Consider the following 23,312-nt stretch of genomic DNA (forward strand, 5'->3'; position numbering starts at 1 on the left):
TGAATTATCGGACCATTCTTCCGCACTAATTTTAGTCTGACCATTTCACTAGAATTGAGAAAAATAGGTATTGTATAGCTAACACTATCAAGACCGCTCGTAAAATTTTTAAAAAGTATTTATTCACCTAAGCTAAATACATTACCGATACTAACAGACACTAGAACAAAATAGAGTGTAAATAACACCAACCTAAAATTTATTCATTGTGACATACATTTTTTTTAATTACCTGATTTTTAACGATATTTTTTTACGACCATGAAAACTGTAGTCCTTATAATTCGATGCACTTTAGGCAAATTTTAAACTAACACAGAGTCTATAAACCACAGTAGCATTGGCTTACAATTGTTTTTTCCAGAAAAAACAATTTGTATAAAATTTTGAGCAAATAGCAAAATCAGGAAATAAGCAATTGTGTCAGCCCCACTAAGGAACTACTAATAGGATATTAAAAAAAAAAGTGAAAAAAGTGTACCAAAGGGATTCGCAGGTTTTGGGCCCATGCATTTTGGCGACCAATCAAATTGGTATCCTATAATTAAGGTTGTAACAGTCACTCTTTTTTGTTACAACCTAAAACCCGAAGACTCTGAGATGTATGCGTTTCACCATTAAATATCTCCCCACCACCGTCACGCCTCCGTCTCCCACCCACCCCGCGCATGCAGAGTCCACCCACAAGCCAGAATCCATCTTTACATTTCCTCCGCGCCCGTTTAGCTGGAATTCGTGATTCTGATATTCGATCTGATTAATAAGGAAAATTTTGGTATTTAGAGAAGAAATTTATATTGTCACGTGAAACGCATCGATTTCAAAAGAATCTTTGGTTTGATCTATATGATAGCTGGTTCTTTGTTCTTGTTTTTGCATCATTTTGTCTGAGGGTGATTTTGGATTCTTGTTGACGAGTCCGCTGTGACAAATGGCGGACATTGTGAAACAAATCCTCGCGAAGCCGATACAATTGGCGGACGAGGTGATAAAATGGTCCGACGGCGCCAGCTCCTTTCGCCAAGATTGCCTGGAAATCAAGGCCAAGACCGAGAAGCTCGCGGGCCTCCTCAGGCAGGCAGCGCGAGCCAGCAGCGATCTCTACGAGCGCCCCACCCGCCGCATCATCGATGACACCGAGCAAGTCCTTGACAAGGCTCTGACCCTCGTTTTCAAGTGTCGTGCCAATGGCTTCAGGCGCATCTTCACCATCATTCCTGCAGCTGCCTTTAGAAAAATCTCTCAACAGCTCGAAAACTCGATCGGGGATGTCTCGTGGCTGCTTCGTGTATCCACCCCAGCTGATGATCGTGATGATGAGTATCTAGGACTCCCGCCGATTGCAGCGAACGAGCCGATTTTGTGCTTGATATGGGAACAGATTGCGATCTTGTGCTCGAGTACGTTGGAGGAGCGTGCGGATGCTGCGGCATCGCTTGTTTCGTTGGCGCGGGATAATGATCGGTATGGAAAATTGATCGTTGAGGAAGGAGGGGTGCCTCCATTGCTGAAATTGGCTAAGGAGGGGAGACAAGAAGGGCAAGAAAATGCAGCTAGAGCCATAGGGTTGCTCGGAAGGGATCCGGAAAGCGTAGAACACATTGTGAATTCAGGAGTTTGTCAAGTGTTTGCGAAAATCCTCAAAGAAGGACATATGAGTGTTCAGGTTGTGGTTGCTTGGGCTGTGTCTCAATTGGCCGCACATCATCCCAAATGCCAGGATCATTTCGCGCAGAACAACACGATTCGGTTGCTTGTTAGCCATCTTGCTTTCGAAACGATTCAAGAACATAGCAAGTATCTAATCAGTAAGCAGAACATGTCGATTCACACGGTTGTGATGGCGAATTCCAACCCAAACACAACCAAGAACGGAGATGGTAGTAGCATTAGGCACGAAGATGAGGATAAGAAGTTTCAACACCAGATCATGCACCCGATGGGGAACGAAAGCACCAGCCATATGCACAATCTTATTACAAACACGGTTGCCATGAATTCGAGCATGAACACCAAAGGCAAAACCAACCAGCATTCTCATGAAAACAACACGAAACCTACCCACAAAAACTCAAAAACTAACCAACAACAGCAGCACAAACACCATTTTGCCTTGACAGGAAACAGCATCAAGGGAAGGGAATTCGAAGATCCTGCAATAAAGGCAGAGATGAAGGCCATGGCAGCTAGAGCTCTACGCCACCTCTGTGCCGATAATATAACCATCTGTCGCAGCATAACCGAATCAAGAGCCCTTCTCTGCTTTGCTGTTCTATTGGAGAAAGGGGCTGAAGAAGTTCAATACAATTCAGCAATGGCACTAATGGAGATCACAGCAGTAGCCGAACGAGATGCGGAACTGAGGCGTTCTGCCTTTAAACCTACTACACCTGCTGCCAAAGCTGTAGTGGACCAGTTCCTAAGAATTATTGAAAAAGCAGACTCTGAACTCCTCATTCCCAGCATCAGGTCCATAGGAAACTTGGCAAGAACTTTTCGTGCAACAGAGACAAGATTCATCGGCCCACTAGTGAAGTTGCTGGATGATAGGGAGCCAGAAGTCACGAGTGAGACGGCCATAGCCCTTAACAAATTCGCCTCAAGTGACAACTTCTTGCATATAAATCACTCCAAGGCCATAATCAGTGAGGGTGGGGCTAAACATCTGGTCCCGTTGATCTACTTTTGTGAGCAAATGGTTCAGGTCCCTTCCTTCGTGTTGCTGTGTTACCTCGCATTGCACGTCCCTGATAGTGAGACATTGGCTCAGGACGACGTGCTGATCGTGCTGGAATGGGCTACAAAGCAAGCGAATCTAATGCAAGACAAAGAAATTGAAACCTTGGCATATGAAGGCAAGAAGAGGTTGGAACTCTACCAGTCTAGAGGATCAAAGGGTTACCATTGATTGTATTCAAGTTTTGTATAGCCACACTAGTTTCTTTAGCTTACCATGCCATGTCGCGATTCGCGAAGGGTATCATAGTAATTTCAGTATAGGCCTGTAGCCATACCATGTTTATGCCTAGAAACAAGTTTTTTTTGTAAGCTGTGTTTTGTATCTTGTGAATTTTGTTAGATAATGGAGACTGTTTACTTCAACTTTTGTTGTTTAAAGACATTTCGCGCAGATATTTCTATATTTTTGGTTTATTGTTCCGAACATCATGATACTAATGGGAGCCAAAATATTTAGCTAATAACTTACAAATGAGAAGCTAGTAAATTATATGGAAGAAAAACTTTAGTGATTGAGAAAGGTAAATTACCATAATAATTGGTTTGTAATTTTAGGATTTGGATTCTCTGCTGTGACTGAAAATACAGCACTTTTTACATGAGATGATAAGTTGATCATCTGATAGACCTCACACAATGTCAGATAAATTTGAAAAATTGTCAGACGTAACGAGATGATTACGTCTGAGATTAAGTCTGACAATTTTTCAAATTTATCTGACATTATGTGAGATCCATAAAATGATCAACTGATCATCTCGTGTAAAAAGTGTTGTATTTTGATCATCTCGTGTAAAAATTACACAGCTTAGTTTCAGTCACGGCAGAATATCCAAATCTGTAATTTTAGGTATGGAAGTGAGTGAATGATATGTGAAAGAAATTCACTTGCAGTGTGTTTGAAGTTCTCGAATTCATAAGACGATCATATTTTATTTATTTGAATAACTTTTTTTCTGTCCCTTGATAAAAACTATAGCAGTAGTGTGAAATCAGCACCTTCAAATCTATTTCATAGATAAAAATTTTAAATTGAAATGAAAATCCAATTAAGGAATTTTTTGATATTTTTTAAGAGAAAATTGTGTCAAATATCTCGTGAAATTCTCATTGAGTTAATACCCATGTGGAATAGAATTGAGCATTTCAGTCCATGTGTTAATACACAAATTGTGTCAATACTCATGTGAAAATTTTCGTTGAGCTAATACTCTATATTCGACGGATTTGAGCATCTTAGTTCATTTGTTATATTTTTTTGAACATGCAGAGAAAATTATGCCAAATATTCATCAACATTTTTCTGCATCTTTCATTCTTTTTTCGCTTTCAATATATAATTAATTGTCGCAATCATATTGAAGCATTTGTCAAAAATTTTGATTTGTGACAAAAACTTGTGTGAGACGGTCTCACGGGTCGTATTTTGTGAGACATATCTCTTATTTGGATCATCCATGAAAAAGTATTACTTTTTATTGTGAATATCGTTAGGGTTGACCCGTCTCACAGATAAAGATTCTGAGACCGTCTCACAATAGACCTACTCTTGATTTGTAGTAGAAGATGAGTATTTTTTGGAATTAATTGGCTAATTCAATGTGTCTTGCCTTGAACTCTTTATTAATGATGATCTCTTATTTATTGACTTAATTTGCCCTATAGTTTATTCATTGTATAGAGCCCTACACAAATATAGAAACAAAAACTTCATTTGTAAATAAACTCTTTTGATTAATAATATAATATTTAAAGATTTTATCATAAATATCAATATTCTAGAAAATCTTACACAGATATCAATATTCTACAAAATTAATATCACAATATTATCCAACAAAAATTAATTAAGAAATAAAATATTTCTTTCAATTAATATAAAAAGAAATTAAAGGTCTTATTATATAATATTTAAGGAGGTAAACTGTTTATTTAATTTAATAATAGGTTGTCAGTGTATTCTTTCTCACGCATCTGTTGAACCCTGGTGTAAATATTTTGGTCTCGGTCTATTAGTCGTGTATAACATTGTTTGTAAAATTTCAAGGTGTTCAAATTTATTAGAATTTCTTTCCCCTACTCCCGTAACGAAACATTGATGCTGTTTTCAAGTGAAATGGAGAGTTTCTATTTCTGTTTTATGTGTATGGATCGTATATACGATATATTTTTGTTTTTTTGAGATAACAATCATGAAAATTTAAGACTGATATACTAAGGACATCTTTTATATACTTTCTTCCAAAAATATTGACCTCACAATCGTTCACCACTTGAAGATTTGCATATATATACATATATATATATATATGTGTGTGTATATATATATGAATATATTTATTTTCACAAGCTTAATAAATTTGTATTTGGCATAAATTACAACATATATGTTAGCAATTAGTAAACTTTTTATTTTTTTTAGGGAAATATGATTAGTAAAGTTGAGAACAACGTTCTGTTTTGAAATAATATTGTTGGATCTCGGTTTTCTCGTGCCCAAACACAACGGAAGTTTTAAAATTTTTATTAGATCTTAACATTCAAGATGTATTTGGACACTTGTATGATTTTATAATCAAACATTCATAGGGTGTTAGAATTATACCTTTAATGAATTAAATCACTTGGCTCCAACTAATCCGGTATAGGCGGATATAGCTCTTGATGAATTCCCTACGAACTTTCTTCGAGAACTCTTTCCTTCAATTTTTCTATCAAGTCCACGACTGGAATATTTTTTCTACTTCCAAATAGCACTAGAATATTTGAAAGAAGTTTTGCGTATAGATTAATTAAAACGAGAGGCGGCTCAAACCCTAAACTCATTTTAGGGTGGCCGAATTTCGGAGAAAAGGGTGAAGGTGATTTTCGAAAATCACAATGGGTGGTGGCTAGGGTTGTGGCTTGTTTACTCTTATTTATAATTAAGCTATGACCTTATATTTATAATTAACATTAATGGACTTGATTAATTAATTGAGATAGTCCAACTAGTTTAATTAATTAATCAAAGTCCATTATATCAAGAACTTTAATTATTTAGTATGTTGGACTTGTACAAACCCATTAAACACACTTCCCACTATATTTAATTTATTATTTAATAAACTCAACTTTTGAGCTTAATAAATTAAATCTTTTATAAATTCAATTCTTTTAATTTATCACCTCCAAAATTTAATATTTAATAAACTCAATTTTTTGAGTTTAATAAATTAAATTCTCAAATTTTATAAATTCAACTCCTTGAAATTACTTTTCTCAAAATTTAATTATCATAAATTCAACTCCTTGAATTTATTATATCATAATATAAATTCTACTTCTTGAATTTATTCTCTCAATGGGAACAAATGATCCAGTGCTTGTGTGACCCTCAATGGTTCAGGGATACAGCTAGCCATGGGTTCACAACTCCTTGTGATTTATGACATAATCCTTTATTCGAGCTTACCCTTATTTGCCCCATTATATGTATCAACAATTGATCATGAGAATGTCAGAAATCATATTTCTTATTAAACCCTTCGAATCATGGTAAGATCGCCTAGTAGCATCGCCCCATGATTCTCTAGATATCACTGATAGTGCCTGCAACAACCATCGAAATAGTGGCATCGCATGCACTGTTGGAGAACTCATTCTCCAACGTACATCTCATACTCTGGCCAGAGATTCCACGCACTAATACTTCATCTGATCACATAGGATATCCACACCTGTAGGTGAGCGGTGAATTCCCGACTACAATGCACTGGCTCCTACATGTGTCGCAACTGTACCCAATCTCGCCACCTGATGACTCTCCTGTAGCTGGTAAACGAATCAAAGCACAGCCCTAGCATATAGAGCCTCAGTGGTGTTCCGGGTCGTAAGGACTAATGGTGTACAATCATAACCACAGACTTATCCTCTCGATGAATGATAACTACTTGAAAAGTTCGAGGGAGGGTTTTTCGGTATAATTATCGTACGACTACTCATCTGCATGTTTGGACATCTCTATGCCCTTACCAAGAAACGCAGTACACAACATCACATATGCTAGTCTCGAGCTCAAACGACATTTATCAATGTTTTAGGCGGCTGAATCGACTGGAACGAATTTAGATTATACAGTGCTTACAAATGAGTTTCAACGTCGAATTACGATTCATTTGTATTAAAGTATAATCAAGGTCTTTATCTATGTTGTTCACATGGATATACAGATAAATAAATAACAAACCATGAAATAATGAATTATATTAAAATAAAGATTGTTTATTACAACTGAGTCGATAAAATCCCTAGTAAACAGTTGGCTTGCAGGGCATCTACTCTAACAGATATCCCGTCCACAAACAACAAGAGGCAAGAAATGATTAGAAATATGCGTGATTGGGATATCGCTTTCATCTAAAATGGTTCGATTTGATTTGATTAGTTCTTTGTAACTAGGGATATAATCGAGTCGAGTCGAATTGAACTCTTAAATGTTTGAGCTTGATTTTTTTATAATCGAGCTGAGCTCGAGCTTTATTTGACGAATATATTCATGGCTCACGGGTTTATTCAAACTTTTATCGAGCCTAAACGAGCTTAATAAATATAAATTATAAATGTAAATCTTCATTAAAAAGTAAATTATATATTGAAAAATATAAAATTCTTATTAATTTTTTAGTTTTATTCTAATAAATAAATGTAATAGAATTTTCAATATATTTTATAAGAATGTGCAGAATCAATAAATCAAATAATAAAACTATTATTTTTTCGTATAGGAGATAACTAATGAATTTTCCAACGAAATGTTCACGAGCTAACGAGCCGAATATGTTAAAGCCTGAACTTGATTCGTTTATCTTAATGAGGCTCGTTAAACGAGCTCAAACAAGCTTTTATTGAATCGAGTTTAGAATAACTCACAATTGGTTTGGTTCATTTATATTCCTATTTGTAACCTTTCTTTTTTTTTAATTTTTTTTTATTTTTTTTTGCTTCCCAAATGTCTAAACTATATTACTAAAATTTCAAGAGTTCTTTAAAAAAAAAAGTCATGAGTTTTGATATCTAAGTTTTTAAATATAATTGCATAGGTATTTAAGCTGAATTTTCCATTTATTTTTTTAATCAATCGACACCTGATGTAATTAATTTTTTTCAAAAGAAATTAATAATAAATATTTAATTTCATGATGGATATTATTCAACAAGAAAGAACAAAATGGAATTCATCCTTTGAAAAATTAATTAATAATATACACAATCACTTATCATTAGAGACAATATTTATACATACTTATATATTTATATGTATTAAATTAATTAATTAATGTATCTTTAAACCTTTTTATAATAAATTTGGTAGTCACTCACTATAACAAACCAAATTTCGTGTTCAGTCTTTAGAAAAAAAAAAGAAGATATTAGATTTCTCGCAATAAAAATATTATAGAATTATCATGACTTGAATAAGAAATAATGGTTAGACAAATTACATATATACTTTGAAATTTATGTTGTAGCATTTTAAACAAAGCATAGAAAGACTCCACATAATCAATGTTAAGGACTGTATAATAAGACCGGACAAGGCCCTGTCTATAAATGCGGCAAATTCCTATAAAATTCTACAGTTTTATTGATTCATGCATATTTTTGCTAGAGTTCTTGGGAGGGGAAAATGTCTTTCAATCCACCCAGGGAAGGCGCCAGCGACAGTGGGTCTGAACTGCCCGAGAGTTCAGATGATGGGCAATCAGCTTCAGCTTTGAGAAAGTAAGTATATTGAACTTTTAAATTGCTTTTGGGTACATTTTGTTGATGATTCTTTGTGTGCTTTCCATCTGAATCTGGTGTTTTGAGTTGGGAACTGAAATGGGCGGTGCCTCTTTGATTTGAAGTTGTGTTTTATGATTGCAACTGGTTGTGGATTTTTTTATGACAGTTGTATTGTTCTTGATCATCTTTATTTGAGTTGAGCCTTTTTTTTTTTTGGGGTCTTTTTCCCCTTTTCTTTTTGTTTGTTGGTTCCCTGGTAGGATGATCAAAGAGGAAGTGGAATTGACGGTGTTTAGTGCTGTTGAAAAACTCGTTGTGCCCATATGATTGGAAGTTTGATCCGTAAAGTTGTGAGTAGATCTTGTTCCAACTTTTAGTTGATTAGACAATTACTTAAAGTTGCTTCTGGATTGGAAGATTTAGATTTGAGCGAGTATTTGAATGAATGAGTTAGAATGACTGCACAAGGAGATGAAGATGGATTTGAACTACAATCATTTAAAAAAAATCAGTCCAGATTTTCAAATCTATTGTCAAATAGAACTACTCACACAATACCGACGAGTTTGTTATCATGCATTTGAAATCCATAGCTCCGAACCCATTTATCAAATGCAACCTAATATGATTGTGTGATTGATTTCATTCTCTAGTCATGCATTTGTGTGGTTTTTAGTAGTGTTTTAGTTATGTCAATTATTATTTTATAAATAGTTAAAAAATAATTATAATATATGATTAAATTATTAAAACAATATTTCGAAATTTTTTATTCGTAATCTGGTAGATTGGACAAGGAACCTCCTATTTCTTCAAGAAAAAAAAAAGTTCCAAAAATTGTTATTAAATTTACTTTAACATTCCATTAATATAAAATAAGTAAATTTCGTATAAAAAAATTATTATTGGAGAAAGAATATATAAACTATTTTGAATGTATACATATGTTAATAAACTTATCGATAGATATTTGATGACATAAAATAATTGCATTGATGCAAAATCTGCGAGAAAATATAATTGTTGGTTAGAGGTGTATTTTCAAATTATTTAATTGAATAGGGATTTAAAAACCTAATGAAATGAAGGATTTTTATTATTGGTTTGAAGTCATGTGCTTCAATTCTTGTACTTTTAGATCCCATGCATCGATTGCATTTTTCAGCAAGTTTCGTGTCTACAATTATATTTTTTCTTTCACATCTTTTGGTGTAAAGTGATATGAATCTGATCGGACATGGCGTGATAATAATTGGAAGGAGAGTTAAGAAACGTCGTTGTTTCGGACTTTCAAGCTTGATGATGATCAATGATGAAGAGTCAAGCATATTCAAACAATTGAAAGAGTTCAAAGAAGCATATAATGAACGATGTCGAGCAACCAAGCATGCGAGTGCAAAAATGACCCGTGAGGGCAGTAGCTAGCGCGTAGCCGCGTGCACCTGGCAGAACCCAGCGCTAGATGTGGTGCACCAGCGTCGAAAGTGGTGCACATGCGCGCCCCCTGCTGGTCGAAAACAGAAGCTCGCGCACATGCGCACCGCGATGCAGATTTTATGTATGGAAAACCTAGATTACGATTTTGGTTTTATTATTTGTTTTGATTCATGTTCTCTCGTGCCATAACGCAACGAAAGTTTTAAAATTTTTATTTTATTTTGACAATCAAAATATTTAAACACTCATATGATTTGGATTGAATAAACATTCATAGTGTGTTAAAATTTATATCTTTAATGAATTAATTCACTCGGCTCCAACTATTCCGGTATTGACGAACATAGCTCTTGTTGAATTTCTCTACGAACTTTCTTCGAGAACTCTTTTCTTTATTTTTCGAATCAGGTCCACCACTAAAAGATTAGTTCATCTTCTAACTTGCACTAGAAAATTAGAAGAGATTTTACGTTGAGATAAAAAACTAGAGGCGACACAAAAACCCCTAAAATTCTAGGAGTGGAGGCCGAAAATTAGAGAGGAGAAGGGAAGGATTTTTCGAAAATATGGTCCAATGTGTGGCTAAGGTTTAAGTCTCCTACTTAAATAAACACTTCATGACCTAATTACCATAATATAATATTTGGTTAAGAACTTTAATTAATTAATATGTTGGACTTGTACTCCTACAAGCCCATTAAACATACTTCTCACTATATTTAATTTAATATTTAATAAACTTAATTTTTGAGTTTAATAATTTAAATTCTCAAATCTTATAAATTCAACTCCTTGAATTTAATTCTCTCCAAATTGATAAATTCATAAATTCAATTCCTTGAATTTATTATCTCATAAATTGTTTCAGGTATACAGCTAGCCGTGAGTTCACAACTCATTGTGATTCAGGACATAATCCTTTATTTGGACTTACCCTAATTTGCATCATTCTATATATCAACAATTGATCATTAGAATGTCAGAAATAATATTTCTGATTAGACCCGTCGAATCATGATAAGAGCATCTAGTAGCATCGCCCCATGATTCTCTAAGTATCACTGATAGTGCCTGCAAGAACCAGTCGGTTGTGATTAATGTACAGTACGGTCCTTTCATCTAATATATCTCGATCGAATCTGCAACCATTAGTTCATCAAGGGTTGCATAAGTATTCGATAACTCTATGAGACATCTTTGAGAATAAATAGTGGCATTGCATGTACAATTGGAGAACTCTTTCTCTAACGTACATCTCATACTCTGGTCAAAGATTTCATGCACTATTATATCATCAGATCACACAGGATATCCACACTCGTAGGTGAGCGGTGAATTTCCGACTACAATGCACTAGATCCTACATATATCGAAATTTTACCCAATCTCCCCACCTAATGACCCTCATGGAGTCGGTAAACGAGTCAAAGCACAGCCCTAGCATAAAGAGCCTCAGTGTTGTCTCGCGTTGTAAGTGTTAGAGTAGGTGCCCGTCGAGCCAAGTGTTGGCCGAGGGTTCATGTTGAAACTCTATGTATAAATAATCTTTATTTTAATAATATTTGAAATTATTGTTTTGACATATCTTTATCTGTATACCCATGCTAGTTGCATAGATAAAGTCCTTGAATATACAAATAGTAGAAAGAATATGAGATGCTCATATGATGAGTATCATGAAACTCATATTTGCAATACTGTATATTTTAAACAGTTCCTATTCGATTCAGCCGCCGCTAAGAAGGATATAGGCCGCTCGAGTTTGAGACTAGTATTTGCGATGTGAGTACCATGTTTTATTGGTAGGGGACATTGTGATGTCCGAGCATGCAGATATGTGCTCCTTGTAGAGTGCACTGAACAACCCTCCATAAAGGACTTTCCAAGTGGTTCACATTTATCGAGTGAAAATGTCCTAGTTTATGGTTGTACACCATTAGTCCTTATGACTCGGGACAATATTGAGACTCTATATGCTAGCATTGCACTTTGACTTGTTTACCGAATCATATGGGGCCATCAGGTGGCAAGGTTGGGTGTTTTGTCGAAACATATAGGAGTCGATACATTGTAGTCGGGGATTCACCGCTTACCTTCGGGTATGGATATCCTATGTGTATGTAGTTTGAAATCTCTGATCAGATTGTTGGTGGTAATTATGAAAGGGGTTTCATAGATTACACCATCGATGCAACTACGACATGACATATAGTATCGGTTCTTTGGCAACTCTCGATATTCCAATGGTTTTCGAATCGGTCGAGATATATAAGTTGAAGAGACTGTACTGTACGCTAACCATAATATATTGGTTCTTGCAGGCACTATCATTTGATACCTAGGGAATCATGTAAGCGATGCTGCTAGGCGTTTAACATGATTAGTTGGGTACTATCAGACTTGAGTTCTGACGTTCTTATTATCAAGGAGTTGATAAGTAAGAATGGTGCAACTGGGGTATGCTCATATAAGGACATGTTTAGTCCCGAATCACATTGAGATGTGAACCCACGACTACTGTATCATTGAACTATTGAGGGTCACACAAGTGCTAACTTTTTAGATCCCGTTGAGAAGAAAAATAGTTCAATGTGTTGATCGACTTATAAAAGAGTGTATAAGCGCTAACAAAATAGAAGTATGACTTCTATAAGAGGAATATAGGGAATGTGAATTTTAATTTATGGAAATACTTAAAATTTGGCCAAATAAATGATGTATTTGAAAATTGTGATTTTCATAAATATTATTATGGACTAAATTAAATTAATTCAAGTGTTGAATTAATTAAACACTAGAGGGCCTAGTGGAGTCCAAATAATTAAATTAATTCAAGTATTGAATTAATTAAATAACATTGGGTCTTGTAGAGCCCAATAAGAAATAATTATTCAACTAGTGGGCTTGAGTAAAATCAAGTAAAGTTTAAATGGTTTCAAATGTGTTTGATATATTTAAACAAAAATCCATGGGCCTTGTAATTATTACAACCCCAAACAAATTGCATTCTTGGAAGGTGAAGGGTTGGGCTACTTTTTCAATATCCAATGCATGATATGCACATGCTTATTTTACCTTTTTCCACAACCAAGAAAAATCCTCCCCTTCTCTCCAAAGCAAGATGGCCGAAATTTTCATCTTACATTCCCTCAATTTTTTGCTTCTTCAATTGTTGAGGAAAGCTTACCATTCTCAAAGAAAAATCCTCTAATTTTTCTAGTGCAAAATTAGAGGGGATCTTCCTAGTTGATGGTGGACCTAATTTGAAAGAAACCATTTGAGCAAGAAGTGCTCAAGGAAGCTTGTAGATTGGGTCAATCATTTAAGAGCTTAGTTGTTTGACAACTAAGTTGGAGCCATCATCAATCCTTTGTGATTGATAGGTAAAAATTTCTAAAACACCCTATGTATGACATTTTGTGTTTTATGTTATTTGCCACACATCATAGTGAGGTGCTCGTTTTTTGCTTGTAAAAATTTGATTTTGAAACTTCCGTTGCGCATCCAGGCACTGTAACCGATCCGCTTTCAGTAAGGACTAATGATATACAATCATTACCATGAACTTATCATCTTGATGAATGATAACCACTTGGAAAGTCCGAAGGAGGGTAGTTCAGTATAATCATCATATGACTACCCATTTGCATATTTAGACATCTCTATGCCCTTACCAAGAAACGCGGTACACAACATCACAGATGCTAGTCTCGAGCTCAGGCGACCTTTATCCATGTTTTAGGCGGCTGAATCGAATAGGAACAAATTTAGATTATACATTGTTTACAAACGAGTTTCAATATCGAATTACGATTCATTTGTATTATAGTAAAATCAAGGTCTTTATCTATGTTGATCACATGAGTATAAAGATAAAAAAAATAATAAACCATGAAATAATGAATTATATTAAAATAAAGATTGTTTATTACAACTGAATCAATAAATTCTTTAGCCAACAGTTGACTTACATGACATCTACTCTAACAATCTCTGACTTGCCCTAGAGCCAACTACCCATAAACTTTAATCTCATTGTTTCACGATGCTTCTCAAACAATGGTCCTAGCAAGGGCTTTGTAAGTGGATCAGCAACATTTTCTGCAAAGACGACTCTTTCGACTGATATATCTCCTCTTCTCACAATCTTCCGGATGATGTGGAACTTCTTCGGTATATGTTTGAATCGTTGATGAGACCTTGGTTTCTTTGCTTGCGCAACAGCACTAGTGTTGTCAGAGTACACCGGGACTGGATCAAATCCATTAGGAATAATGCCCAACTCTTGGACAAAATTCCTCATACAAACTGCCTCTTTGGCTGCAGCAGATCCAACAATGTATTCAGCTTCAGTGGTGGAATCTGCAATGGTGTCTTACTTAGAACTTTTCCAAGAGAAATTCGCACCATTTAGCATGAATACACTTAGTATAATAGGCCTATTATGCCCATTAGAATGTAGGAAAAATATCTCCTTTAGGAAAGTTTTCGAAAATATTAATCGAGTCTCTAAAAAGTCCTTATTTTTGTCAAAAATCGGTTACCAGTTTAAAATATGACATGACATGTAAAAACAACTCATAAGATACTACTTTCAAAATTTACACATTAATTATACCATATATTAAATAAATAAAAAAATAATTTAATAAAAATATTTTTCATTTACAATCTTCGTTCACCATTCCTCGGTCGCGACACAAATAACTTTTGAAAACACTATTTCATGCATTCTAATAGAAAACCCTTTAATTAGGAATTTTTATATTTTTCTTAAATTTGAATGCAGTTGGATTACATTATCGCATTTTGGACCTTACATTTACGTTATATCATTCCTCAGCATTCAATTTAAATTTCGATCTATTTCTGCACTATTATCAGTTGACTGATTCATATTGACGAACAAGATTTCAGGATCAGTTCCTCAAAAAATTGATTCATATTTTAAAAGGAATCAAAAAATCGAGAGTGTTTATTCAACCGCGTCTTTTAAACACTCCAACTATCTTAACCGATCCTATCAGTGTCTGCAAGAACCAGTGAGTTAGCGCACAGTACGGTCCTTTCAACTCATATATCCCGATCGAATCTGCAACCATTTGTATGTTTGGAGTTGAAAAAGAATTCGATAATGATGTCATGTATTTTTTAGTAATAATTGTGACATGATATGGTACAACTAAGAAAACACCTTTCCGAAATGAACTTGTCTTTTTCTGGCAAGAGATTCTGAAACGTCTGCTTATTCGTTTTGCTTAAAAGTACTAGAATTTTTTTTTCCTTATATGTAAATACTTTTAAAATAAATGTACCATTTTAAAAATAAACATTCAACTAACATTTCAAAATCAAAGGAAAATATTTTAAATCGTAAAATCGACAACTTTTTAACAAACCTAAAAAGCAATAAATATGAAAAGTATAGCCCATACTAAATCTCTCAAAATCTCTCAAAAACATAAATAAATAGTCATGAAATCTTTAATGTAAATCATAAACTTAAATGCGGAAAGTAGAAACGCTGGTCCTCGGGTTATGTGCACCGACAGTCCAGCAAAGTCACCCATCAAGACCTCCAATATCATAATTATCAATATCACCTGCATCAATCACACCTAGTGAGTCTAAAGACTCAACACATCATATTCTTGATAACGAGTAATACATATACAGATCACATACAACAGTTAAAAATACTTGTACTTTAAAATAACATTTTCGTAATAATGGATAAACTTTAAACATAAACATTTTCATAAACATTTCCATATCAACATATTCATATGCATATTAACGTATTCGTGTTTGTTGAATTCATATCGTGATTGTGACTCCTATTTGTATTCGTATTGGGTGATTGATCCATCTATAAAACCACAGTACTGGACGGCGGGACTCCAGCAACACTCTCATCAGTCAACTGAGCCTTAGCCACGTATTAACGTATTCGTATCCGTACCCAAGGAAATACGATCGTCGGGCTTCCCACTGGAACCATAACTCTCACGATAACTCCAACATATCATCGTATTAGTCACAATCCCTTCACGTCCTTCAACATGTCGTATTTCCATTACTTAATAAAAACATGCATATAATATCTTTTTTCTTTTAAACCAAGCATGCAACATATCTTTTAGATGTCCAAATTAAGCCATAAAAATTCATGAACATTTAAAAATCATAATTTGACATATAAAAATTCATAAACATTTAAAATAATCATATTAGCATATAAAACAGCATTTAGAGCACTGCCATGACGTTTTCTAATTTTCGGGTGTAAAATGACTGTTTTACGCCTAGACGTAAAATTTCACGTTTTCGAATTTTTCTTAATTTCATTGACTCTAACATGTGCCAAATAAATATTTAAGCCTAAATTAAAATTTCCATAATTTTATTTAGCTTAAATAATAGAATTTTTAAATTAATATGTAATTAGTCGTTTTGAAGGCGTTTTAATCCCGAAAAATTCCAAACTTTAATATAAATTTCCTAAATTTAAAACTTTGACAATTTATATTATTTTATCCCTCGTGAACCACGACTCGACCCTCGTGAGCCGTGATTTATTTAATTTGATCATTAAAAACCCTAGCTTGACCTACATATTTCGACCCCGAGCCATGGTTCGATTTTCTCGAGCCACCTTCAAATCATGTTGGACAAAACCCTGACCAACCCCCTTAGGCACCCTATTGGACCCTTGGAACCCACGGACAGGACCCCTAGGCTCGAACCGAAGCCACACCAGCAGGTGCAAGCAGCGGCCGAGAACCCCCTTTAGGTTTAGGACTCTTCATGCTCTCTTAGGACCTAGCCAACCGACCTAGACCCTGAACCAACCCCTTATGTACTCACCTATGACCCCAAGGAGTCACCCTAGCCCAGCTCGAAGTCCCCAGACCGAGCCCTCTTCCCTGCGCAAGCCCCATCACCTGCGCGACTCCACTTGAACCTCTCGGGTAGGAGTCCTAGCTTGCTAGGACTCCTCCCAGCCCTCTCAAATCGAGCCCTAGGGTGTCTAGGGCTCTTCCCTTGATGCAACGAGACCCTGGCCGAGCCCTGGCCCCAAGCCGTGACCAAGCCAAGCAAACAAGACCAAAATCGAACACCTATGATCGCATGACAGGTTTTTCATACCAGCTTGTTTCCTTTGTTCTAACAGCATGTGTGGTGTGTGTCTAGGGCCTTGTAACATGTGTAAAACCATCGCCTTTCAATCCATAACCATGGAAGCCCCTTAACAACACAATATACATGTTTTTGGATCATAAACCATGCATTAAAATTCCATGCTTATGTAAAAACGAAAAATAATCAACATGTCACTTGTTTTTCATACAAAACATGCATAAACATATTGTGGTGTGATGATGTTTTGAAAGAAAGAAATATGTGTGCCTTTGCGTATTTACGCATGAGAAACCGTTGTCGATTGAAGAACGGCGATAAAGAGACGACGGATTTTATGTTTGCCTTGAATTTATGAAAGTTTCTCTTCAAAATATTGAGTGTGTGCCGTGTAATTGAGGGTAAGGTTTGGAGAGAATTTTGATTGTGCTAGGCGTGTGGTTCAAGGGTTTAATGGGGGTGGTTTAGTATATTATATACTTTAATTAATCACTATACAAGTTTAGGCCCATTAATGGAGTTAATTAGGCTCATTAGTGATCCATTAAAATATTAAAACTTATTTTGTTTAGATAAATTTGTGAATTTATTAGCCGGGTTGCCCACAAGTTCGTATTTTTATTGAAAAATCAACACCGATAAAAATTACGTCCCGGCGTATAAAATCACCTCAAAACTCCTTATTTTTAAAAATATGAAAAAACATCACTCATATTTTAAATAATTAAAAACAATTATTTAATAAAAATATTTTACGTTTTTCAGCTCTCGGTCTCCGTTCCTCGATCACAACTCGAATAATCCTTAACTACAGTTTCATGCATAATGACAATAAAATCATATTTAACATATAATCATGCATGTCACGTAATCAACTAAGCAATTAAAGTCAATTAATTATCATTTTTCATATTTCCTAGATTTGCATTCAGTTGAATTACGTTGTCTTAATTTTGTATCTTACAATTCCTCCCCCCCTTAAATAAAATTTCATCCTCGAAATTAGAACTTATCGAATAGCTCTGGATAGCAACTCTTCAAGTTCCTCTCGGTTTCCCAAGTAGCTTTCTCTTTCGAGTGATTCAGTCACTTGACATTGACCATTGGAATGACTTTGTTTCGCAGCCTTCTTTCTTGCCTTGCCAAGATTTGGATGGGTCTTTCTTTATATGTCATATTTGGAGTTAGTTGTAGAGGTTCATAATTTAGCACGTGTGACGGATTCGACATGTACTTTCGCAGCATTGAAATATGGAACACATTGTGAACTCCAGAAAGAATCGGTGGCAATGCCACTCTATAAGCTAGTGTCACAATCATCTCCAAATATCGAACGGACCAATAAATCTTAGACTAAGCTTGTATTTCTTGCCAAAACGCATAACATCTTTCATAGGTGCTATCTTAACAAATACATGATCTCCTACTGCAAACTCTAAGTCTCTTCGTCTCTTATCAGCATAACTCTTTTGTCGGCTCTGTGCAGTCTTCATTCTCTCACGAATTTTGACTACAAGCTCGACAGTCTCTTCAATCACATCCAGACCAATCTCTCTTCTTTCACCAACCTCGTCCCAATGAATAGGAGATCTACATTTCCTTCCATATAGTGCCTCAAACGGAGCCATCCTGATAGATGATTGAAAACTATTATTGTAGGTGAACTCCACTAGAGGTAATTTTGATTTCTTTCACGAGGGCTAAAATAATATAAAAAGTCTAAGTTTTAAATTTAGGAATTTTATATTAAAGTTTGGAATTTTTCGGGATTAAAACGCCTTCAAAATGACAAATTACATATTAATTAAAAAAGTCTAGTATTTAAGCTAAATAAAATCATGAGAATTTTAATTTAGGCTTAAATAATTATTTGGACATGTTAGAGTCAATGAAATTAAGAAAAATTCGAAAACGTGAAATTTTACGTCTAGGGGTAAAAAGGTCATTTTACACCCGGAAATTAGAAAACGCCATGGCAATGCTCTAAATGTTGTTTTATATGCTAATATGATTATTTTAAATGTTTATGAATTGTTATATGTCAAATTATGATTTTTAAATTTTCATGAATTTTTATGGCTTAATTTGGAAATTTAAAAAATATGTTGCATGCTTTGTTTAAAAGAAAAACGATATTATATGCATGTTTTTATTAAGTAATGGAAATACGATATGTTGAAGGACGTGAAGGGGTTGTGACTAATACGATGATATGTTGGAGATATCGTGAGGGTTATGGTCCAAGTGGGAAGCCCGACGATCGTATTTTCTTGGATACGGATACGAATACGTTAATATGTTAATACGTGGCTAAGGCCCAGTTGACCGATGTGAGTGTTGCTAGTGTCCCGTCGCTTAGTACTGTGGTTTTATAGATGGATCCATCGCCCAATACGAATACGAATACGAGTCACAATCATGATCTGAATTAAACAAACACGACTACGTTAATATGAATATGTTGATATGGAATTGTTTATGAAAATATTTATGTTTAAAGTTTATGCATTATTACGAAAATTTTATTTTAAAGTACAAGTATTTTTCACTGTTGTATGTGATACGTATATGTATTACTCGTTATCAAGAATATGATGTGTTTAGTCTTAAGACTCACTAGGTGTGATTGATGCAGGTGATATTGATAATTATGATATTGGAGGTATTGATGGATGACTTTGCTGGATTGTCGGTACACATAATCCGAGGACCAGCGCTTCTACTTTCCGCATTTAAGTTTATGATTTACATTAAAGATTTTACGACTATTTATTTATTTTTTTGAGAGATTTTGAGAAGTTTAGTATGGGCTATACTTTTCAGATTTATTGCTTTTTAGGTTTGGTAAAACGTTGTCGATTTTACGATTTAAAATATTTTCCTTTGATTTTGAAATGTTAGTTGAGTGTTTATTTTTAAAATGGTACATTTATTTTAAAATAATTTACATATAAGGAAAAAAAATTTCTAGTACTTTTTAAGCAAAAACGAATAAGCAGACGTTTAAGTTGGTATCAGAGCCACATTTGAACCATGTTGGACCAAACCTTGACCAACCCCCTTAGGCACCCTATTGGACCCTTGGAACCCACGGACAGAACCCCTAGGCTCGAACCGAAGCCACACCAGCAGGTGCAAGCAGCGGCCGAGAACCCCCTTTAGGTTTAGGACTCTTCATGCTCTCTTAGGACCTAGCCAACCGACCTAGACCCTGAACCAGCCCCTTATGTACTCACCTAGGACCCCAAGGAGTCACCCTAGCCCAGCCCGAATTCCCAGACTGAGCCCTCTTCCCTGTGCAAGCCCCAGAACCTCCTCGAATCCACTTGAACCTCTCAGGGTAGGAGTCTTACCTTACTAGGACTCCTCCCAGCCCTCTCAACTCGAGCCCTAGTGTGGGGCTAGGGCTCTTCCCTTGATGCAACAAGACCCTGGCCAAGCCCTGCCCCAAGCCGTGACCAAGCCAAGCCAACAAGACCAAAATCGAACCCCTATGATCGCATGACAGGTTTTTCATACCAGCTTGTTTTCTTTGTTCTAACAACATGTCGGGTGTGTGTCTAGGGCCTTATAACACGTGTAAAACCATCCCATTTCAATCCCTAACCATGGCAGCCCCTTTAACAACACAATATACATGTTTTTGGATCATAAACCATGCTTTAAAAATCCATGCTTATGTAAAAACGAAAAATAATCAAAATGTCACTTGTTTTTCATACAAAACATACATATAAACATATTATGGTGTGATGATATTTTGAAGGAAAGAAATATGCGTGCCTTTGCGTATTTTACGCACGAGAAACCGTTGGCGATTTAAGAACGGCGACGAAGAGACGATGGCATTGATGTTTGCCTTGAATTTATGAAATTTTCTCTTCAAAATATTGAGTGTGTGCCGTGTAATTGAGGGGAGGGTTTGGAGAGAATTTTGATTGTGCTAGGCGTGGGGTTCAAGGGTTTAGTGGGGGTGGTTTAGTATATTATATACTTTAATTAATCACTATACAAGTTTAGGCCCATTAGTGGAGTTAATTAGGCCCATTAGTGATCCATTAAAATATTAAAACTTGTTTTATTTAGATAAATTTGTGAATTTATTAGCCGGGTTGCCCACAAGTTCGTATTTTTTTTGAAAACCCAACACTGATAAAAATTACGTTCCGGCGTATAAAATCACCTCAAAACTCCTTATTTTAAAAAATATGAAAAAGAATCACTCATATTTTAAATAATTAAAATTAATTATTTAATAAAAATATTTTACGTTTTTCAGCCCTCAGTCTCCGTGCCTCGATCGCAACTCGAATAATCCTTAAATTACAGTTTCATGCATAATGACAATAAAATTCTATTTAACATATAATCATGCATGTCACATAATCAATTAAGCAATTAAATTCAATTAATTACTTATTTTTCATATTTCCTAGATTTGCATGCAATTGAATTACGTCGTCTTAATTTTGGACCTTACAGATTCCTTATACTATCATATCATTAAATCACATATTATATCTTCACCCCTTAATGGGACTATATTAGCAAGGAATTAACTAAATAATTAGGGCCCATTATGTAAACTTAAGCCTACTTAACAACTTAATGATTTATTTAAATAAAACCTACCCACCCTACACCATATCATTCACGTCACTCACACACACACTAGGACTCTAGGTGGCCGAACCCTAGAGGAAGGAAGGAAGGTAGTTTTCACGTCCCGTTCGTCTCTCGTCGCGCCGTCGCTCGTATATCTTAAGAATAAAAGAACAAGACATATTTTCAAACCATTTTCATGCACCATTCAATCCATATTATTGCATGTATTATGATTTTGTGTGTAAAGTTTACAAGGATGATGGTTTTCAACTTCCTATATGTGCATATCATATTTTCATAAAAGATTTTTTTATGTTTGTTAAATTGTTGAAGGAGGGATGCAAACCAAGGTATTCAAGGGCTGGTCTAGATGTTTAAGCGGAGGTTTGAAGGGATAAAAGTCACAAAGGAAAGCCGCAAGGACGCGTACAGGCCGTGAAGGGGAAGGGTGCGGCTTTGGTGTTCCTACGGCCATGGGGGCTGCATGGGACTCTATCTGTGGTCTTGGGAAAGTATAAGGGTCATAGGATGGTCTAGGGATGGTTCTGTCAGAGCTTGTTTGTGTCGGTCGAGCACTGTAGCCGAAACACCACAAGCATGCACATGTGGTGCTGTTTTGGTGCATGGGGTTTCCTAGGGTTAAGGGGTCGGTTCAAGGGCTCGGCCAGGGGATTGGGACGTGCATTAGGGTCCAGGTGAGGGGTTGGCGAGAGCCAAGAGTCGAGACAATGGCAGCCACAGCTGCTGGAGCGTTTGTTCCTCGGCTGCACAAGAAGATTCATATCGTGGGCAGCTGTTGTGAAGGGTTTGGAGCGTAGGGCGTCTGCTCTATGCCTGAAAGGGCCTGACCATCTTCTTATTTAGTGCCCAAGTAAGGGTTCTAGGGCCTGGTTCAGAGTTGTTTTGAGCCGTGGTCCGTTCAGGGTCGTAAATTGCCCGAACGTGTCAAAAAAGTGCGAAGTGAGCTAGGTTAAAATTTTATTCCATGTTCTGGTTTTGGCTTGGGCTTGGGGACTTCCAGCAGCTTATATTGTGTCTTAGGATGCTAATAAAGGTCTATTCTCGGGTTGGTTCGAGTCGGAAGGGTATTTTGGTCATTTTTTAACCAAAAACGCAAAAACGGTGGTAAACGAGCCATCCAATAAGCGAATTGAGTCGTTTTTGAAACGTAAGTCTAAGATTGAATTTCTAGCAAGATATTGGATATTTTTGGGTGTTTTTAAAGTTTAAAAATCTAGTCATCTCCTTGAATCAAAGTTTAAGGTCGTCCGAGTACGTATAGCGTTGAATCGTGAGCGGTCGATTCGAGGAAAGTCGAGAGTGATTTACAACTTCCTAAAACTATTCCAAATTGTGTATAATGTTATTTTTAGAAATTTTAAAGTATATGCATGATATATGATATTTTTAGAAGTTTTAACATATTTTGCACATATATGTTATTTTTTGCAATCTCGACGTATATGAATGATATAAAGCAACATCTTTTTGGGAATTTTTGAAGAATATAGAAATTTATGAATGTTTTATCAAATGATATAGTAAAGGAAAATATTTTGAGGAATGTAAATTGATTGTGATGAAAAAGTAGTAAGGGAGCCGTTGAAAACGGGAACGGTGAACTT

General features: G+C 35.5%; 1 protein-coding gene across 1 annotated transcript; it reads left to right on the forward strand.

Annotated features, from left to right (window-relative positions):
• Window positions 1-585: 585 nt before the first annotated feature.
• On the forward strand, window positions 586-3,082 carry LOC142530166 (uncharacterized). The gene has a single exon (XM_075635962.1). It carries the CDS (start codon window positions 932-934, stop codon window positions 2,906-2,908), a length of 1,977 nt encoding a protein of 658 aa, XP_075492077.1. The 5' UTR covers window positions 586-931; the 3' UTR covers window positions 2,909-3,082.
• The last annotated feature ends 20,230 nt before the right edge of the window (window positions 3,083-23,312 follow it).

Source organism: Primulina tabacum, chromosome 16 (genome assembly GCF_025594145.1).
Source record: "Primulina tabacum isolate GXHZ01 chromosome 16, ASM2559414v2, whole genome shotgun sequence".
NCBI classification, from domain to species: Eukaryota; Viridiplantae; Streptophyta; class Magnoliopsida; order Lamiales; family Gesneriaceae; genus Primulina; species Primulina tabacum.

Coding starts and splice junctions, on each gene's coding strand:
- LOC142530166 (XM_075635962.1), top strand. CDS start 932: ATGGCGGACATTGTGAAACAAATCCTCGCGAAGCCGATACAATTGGCG.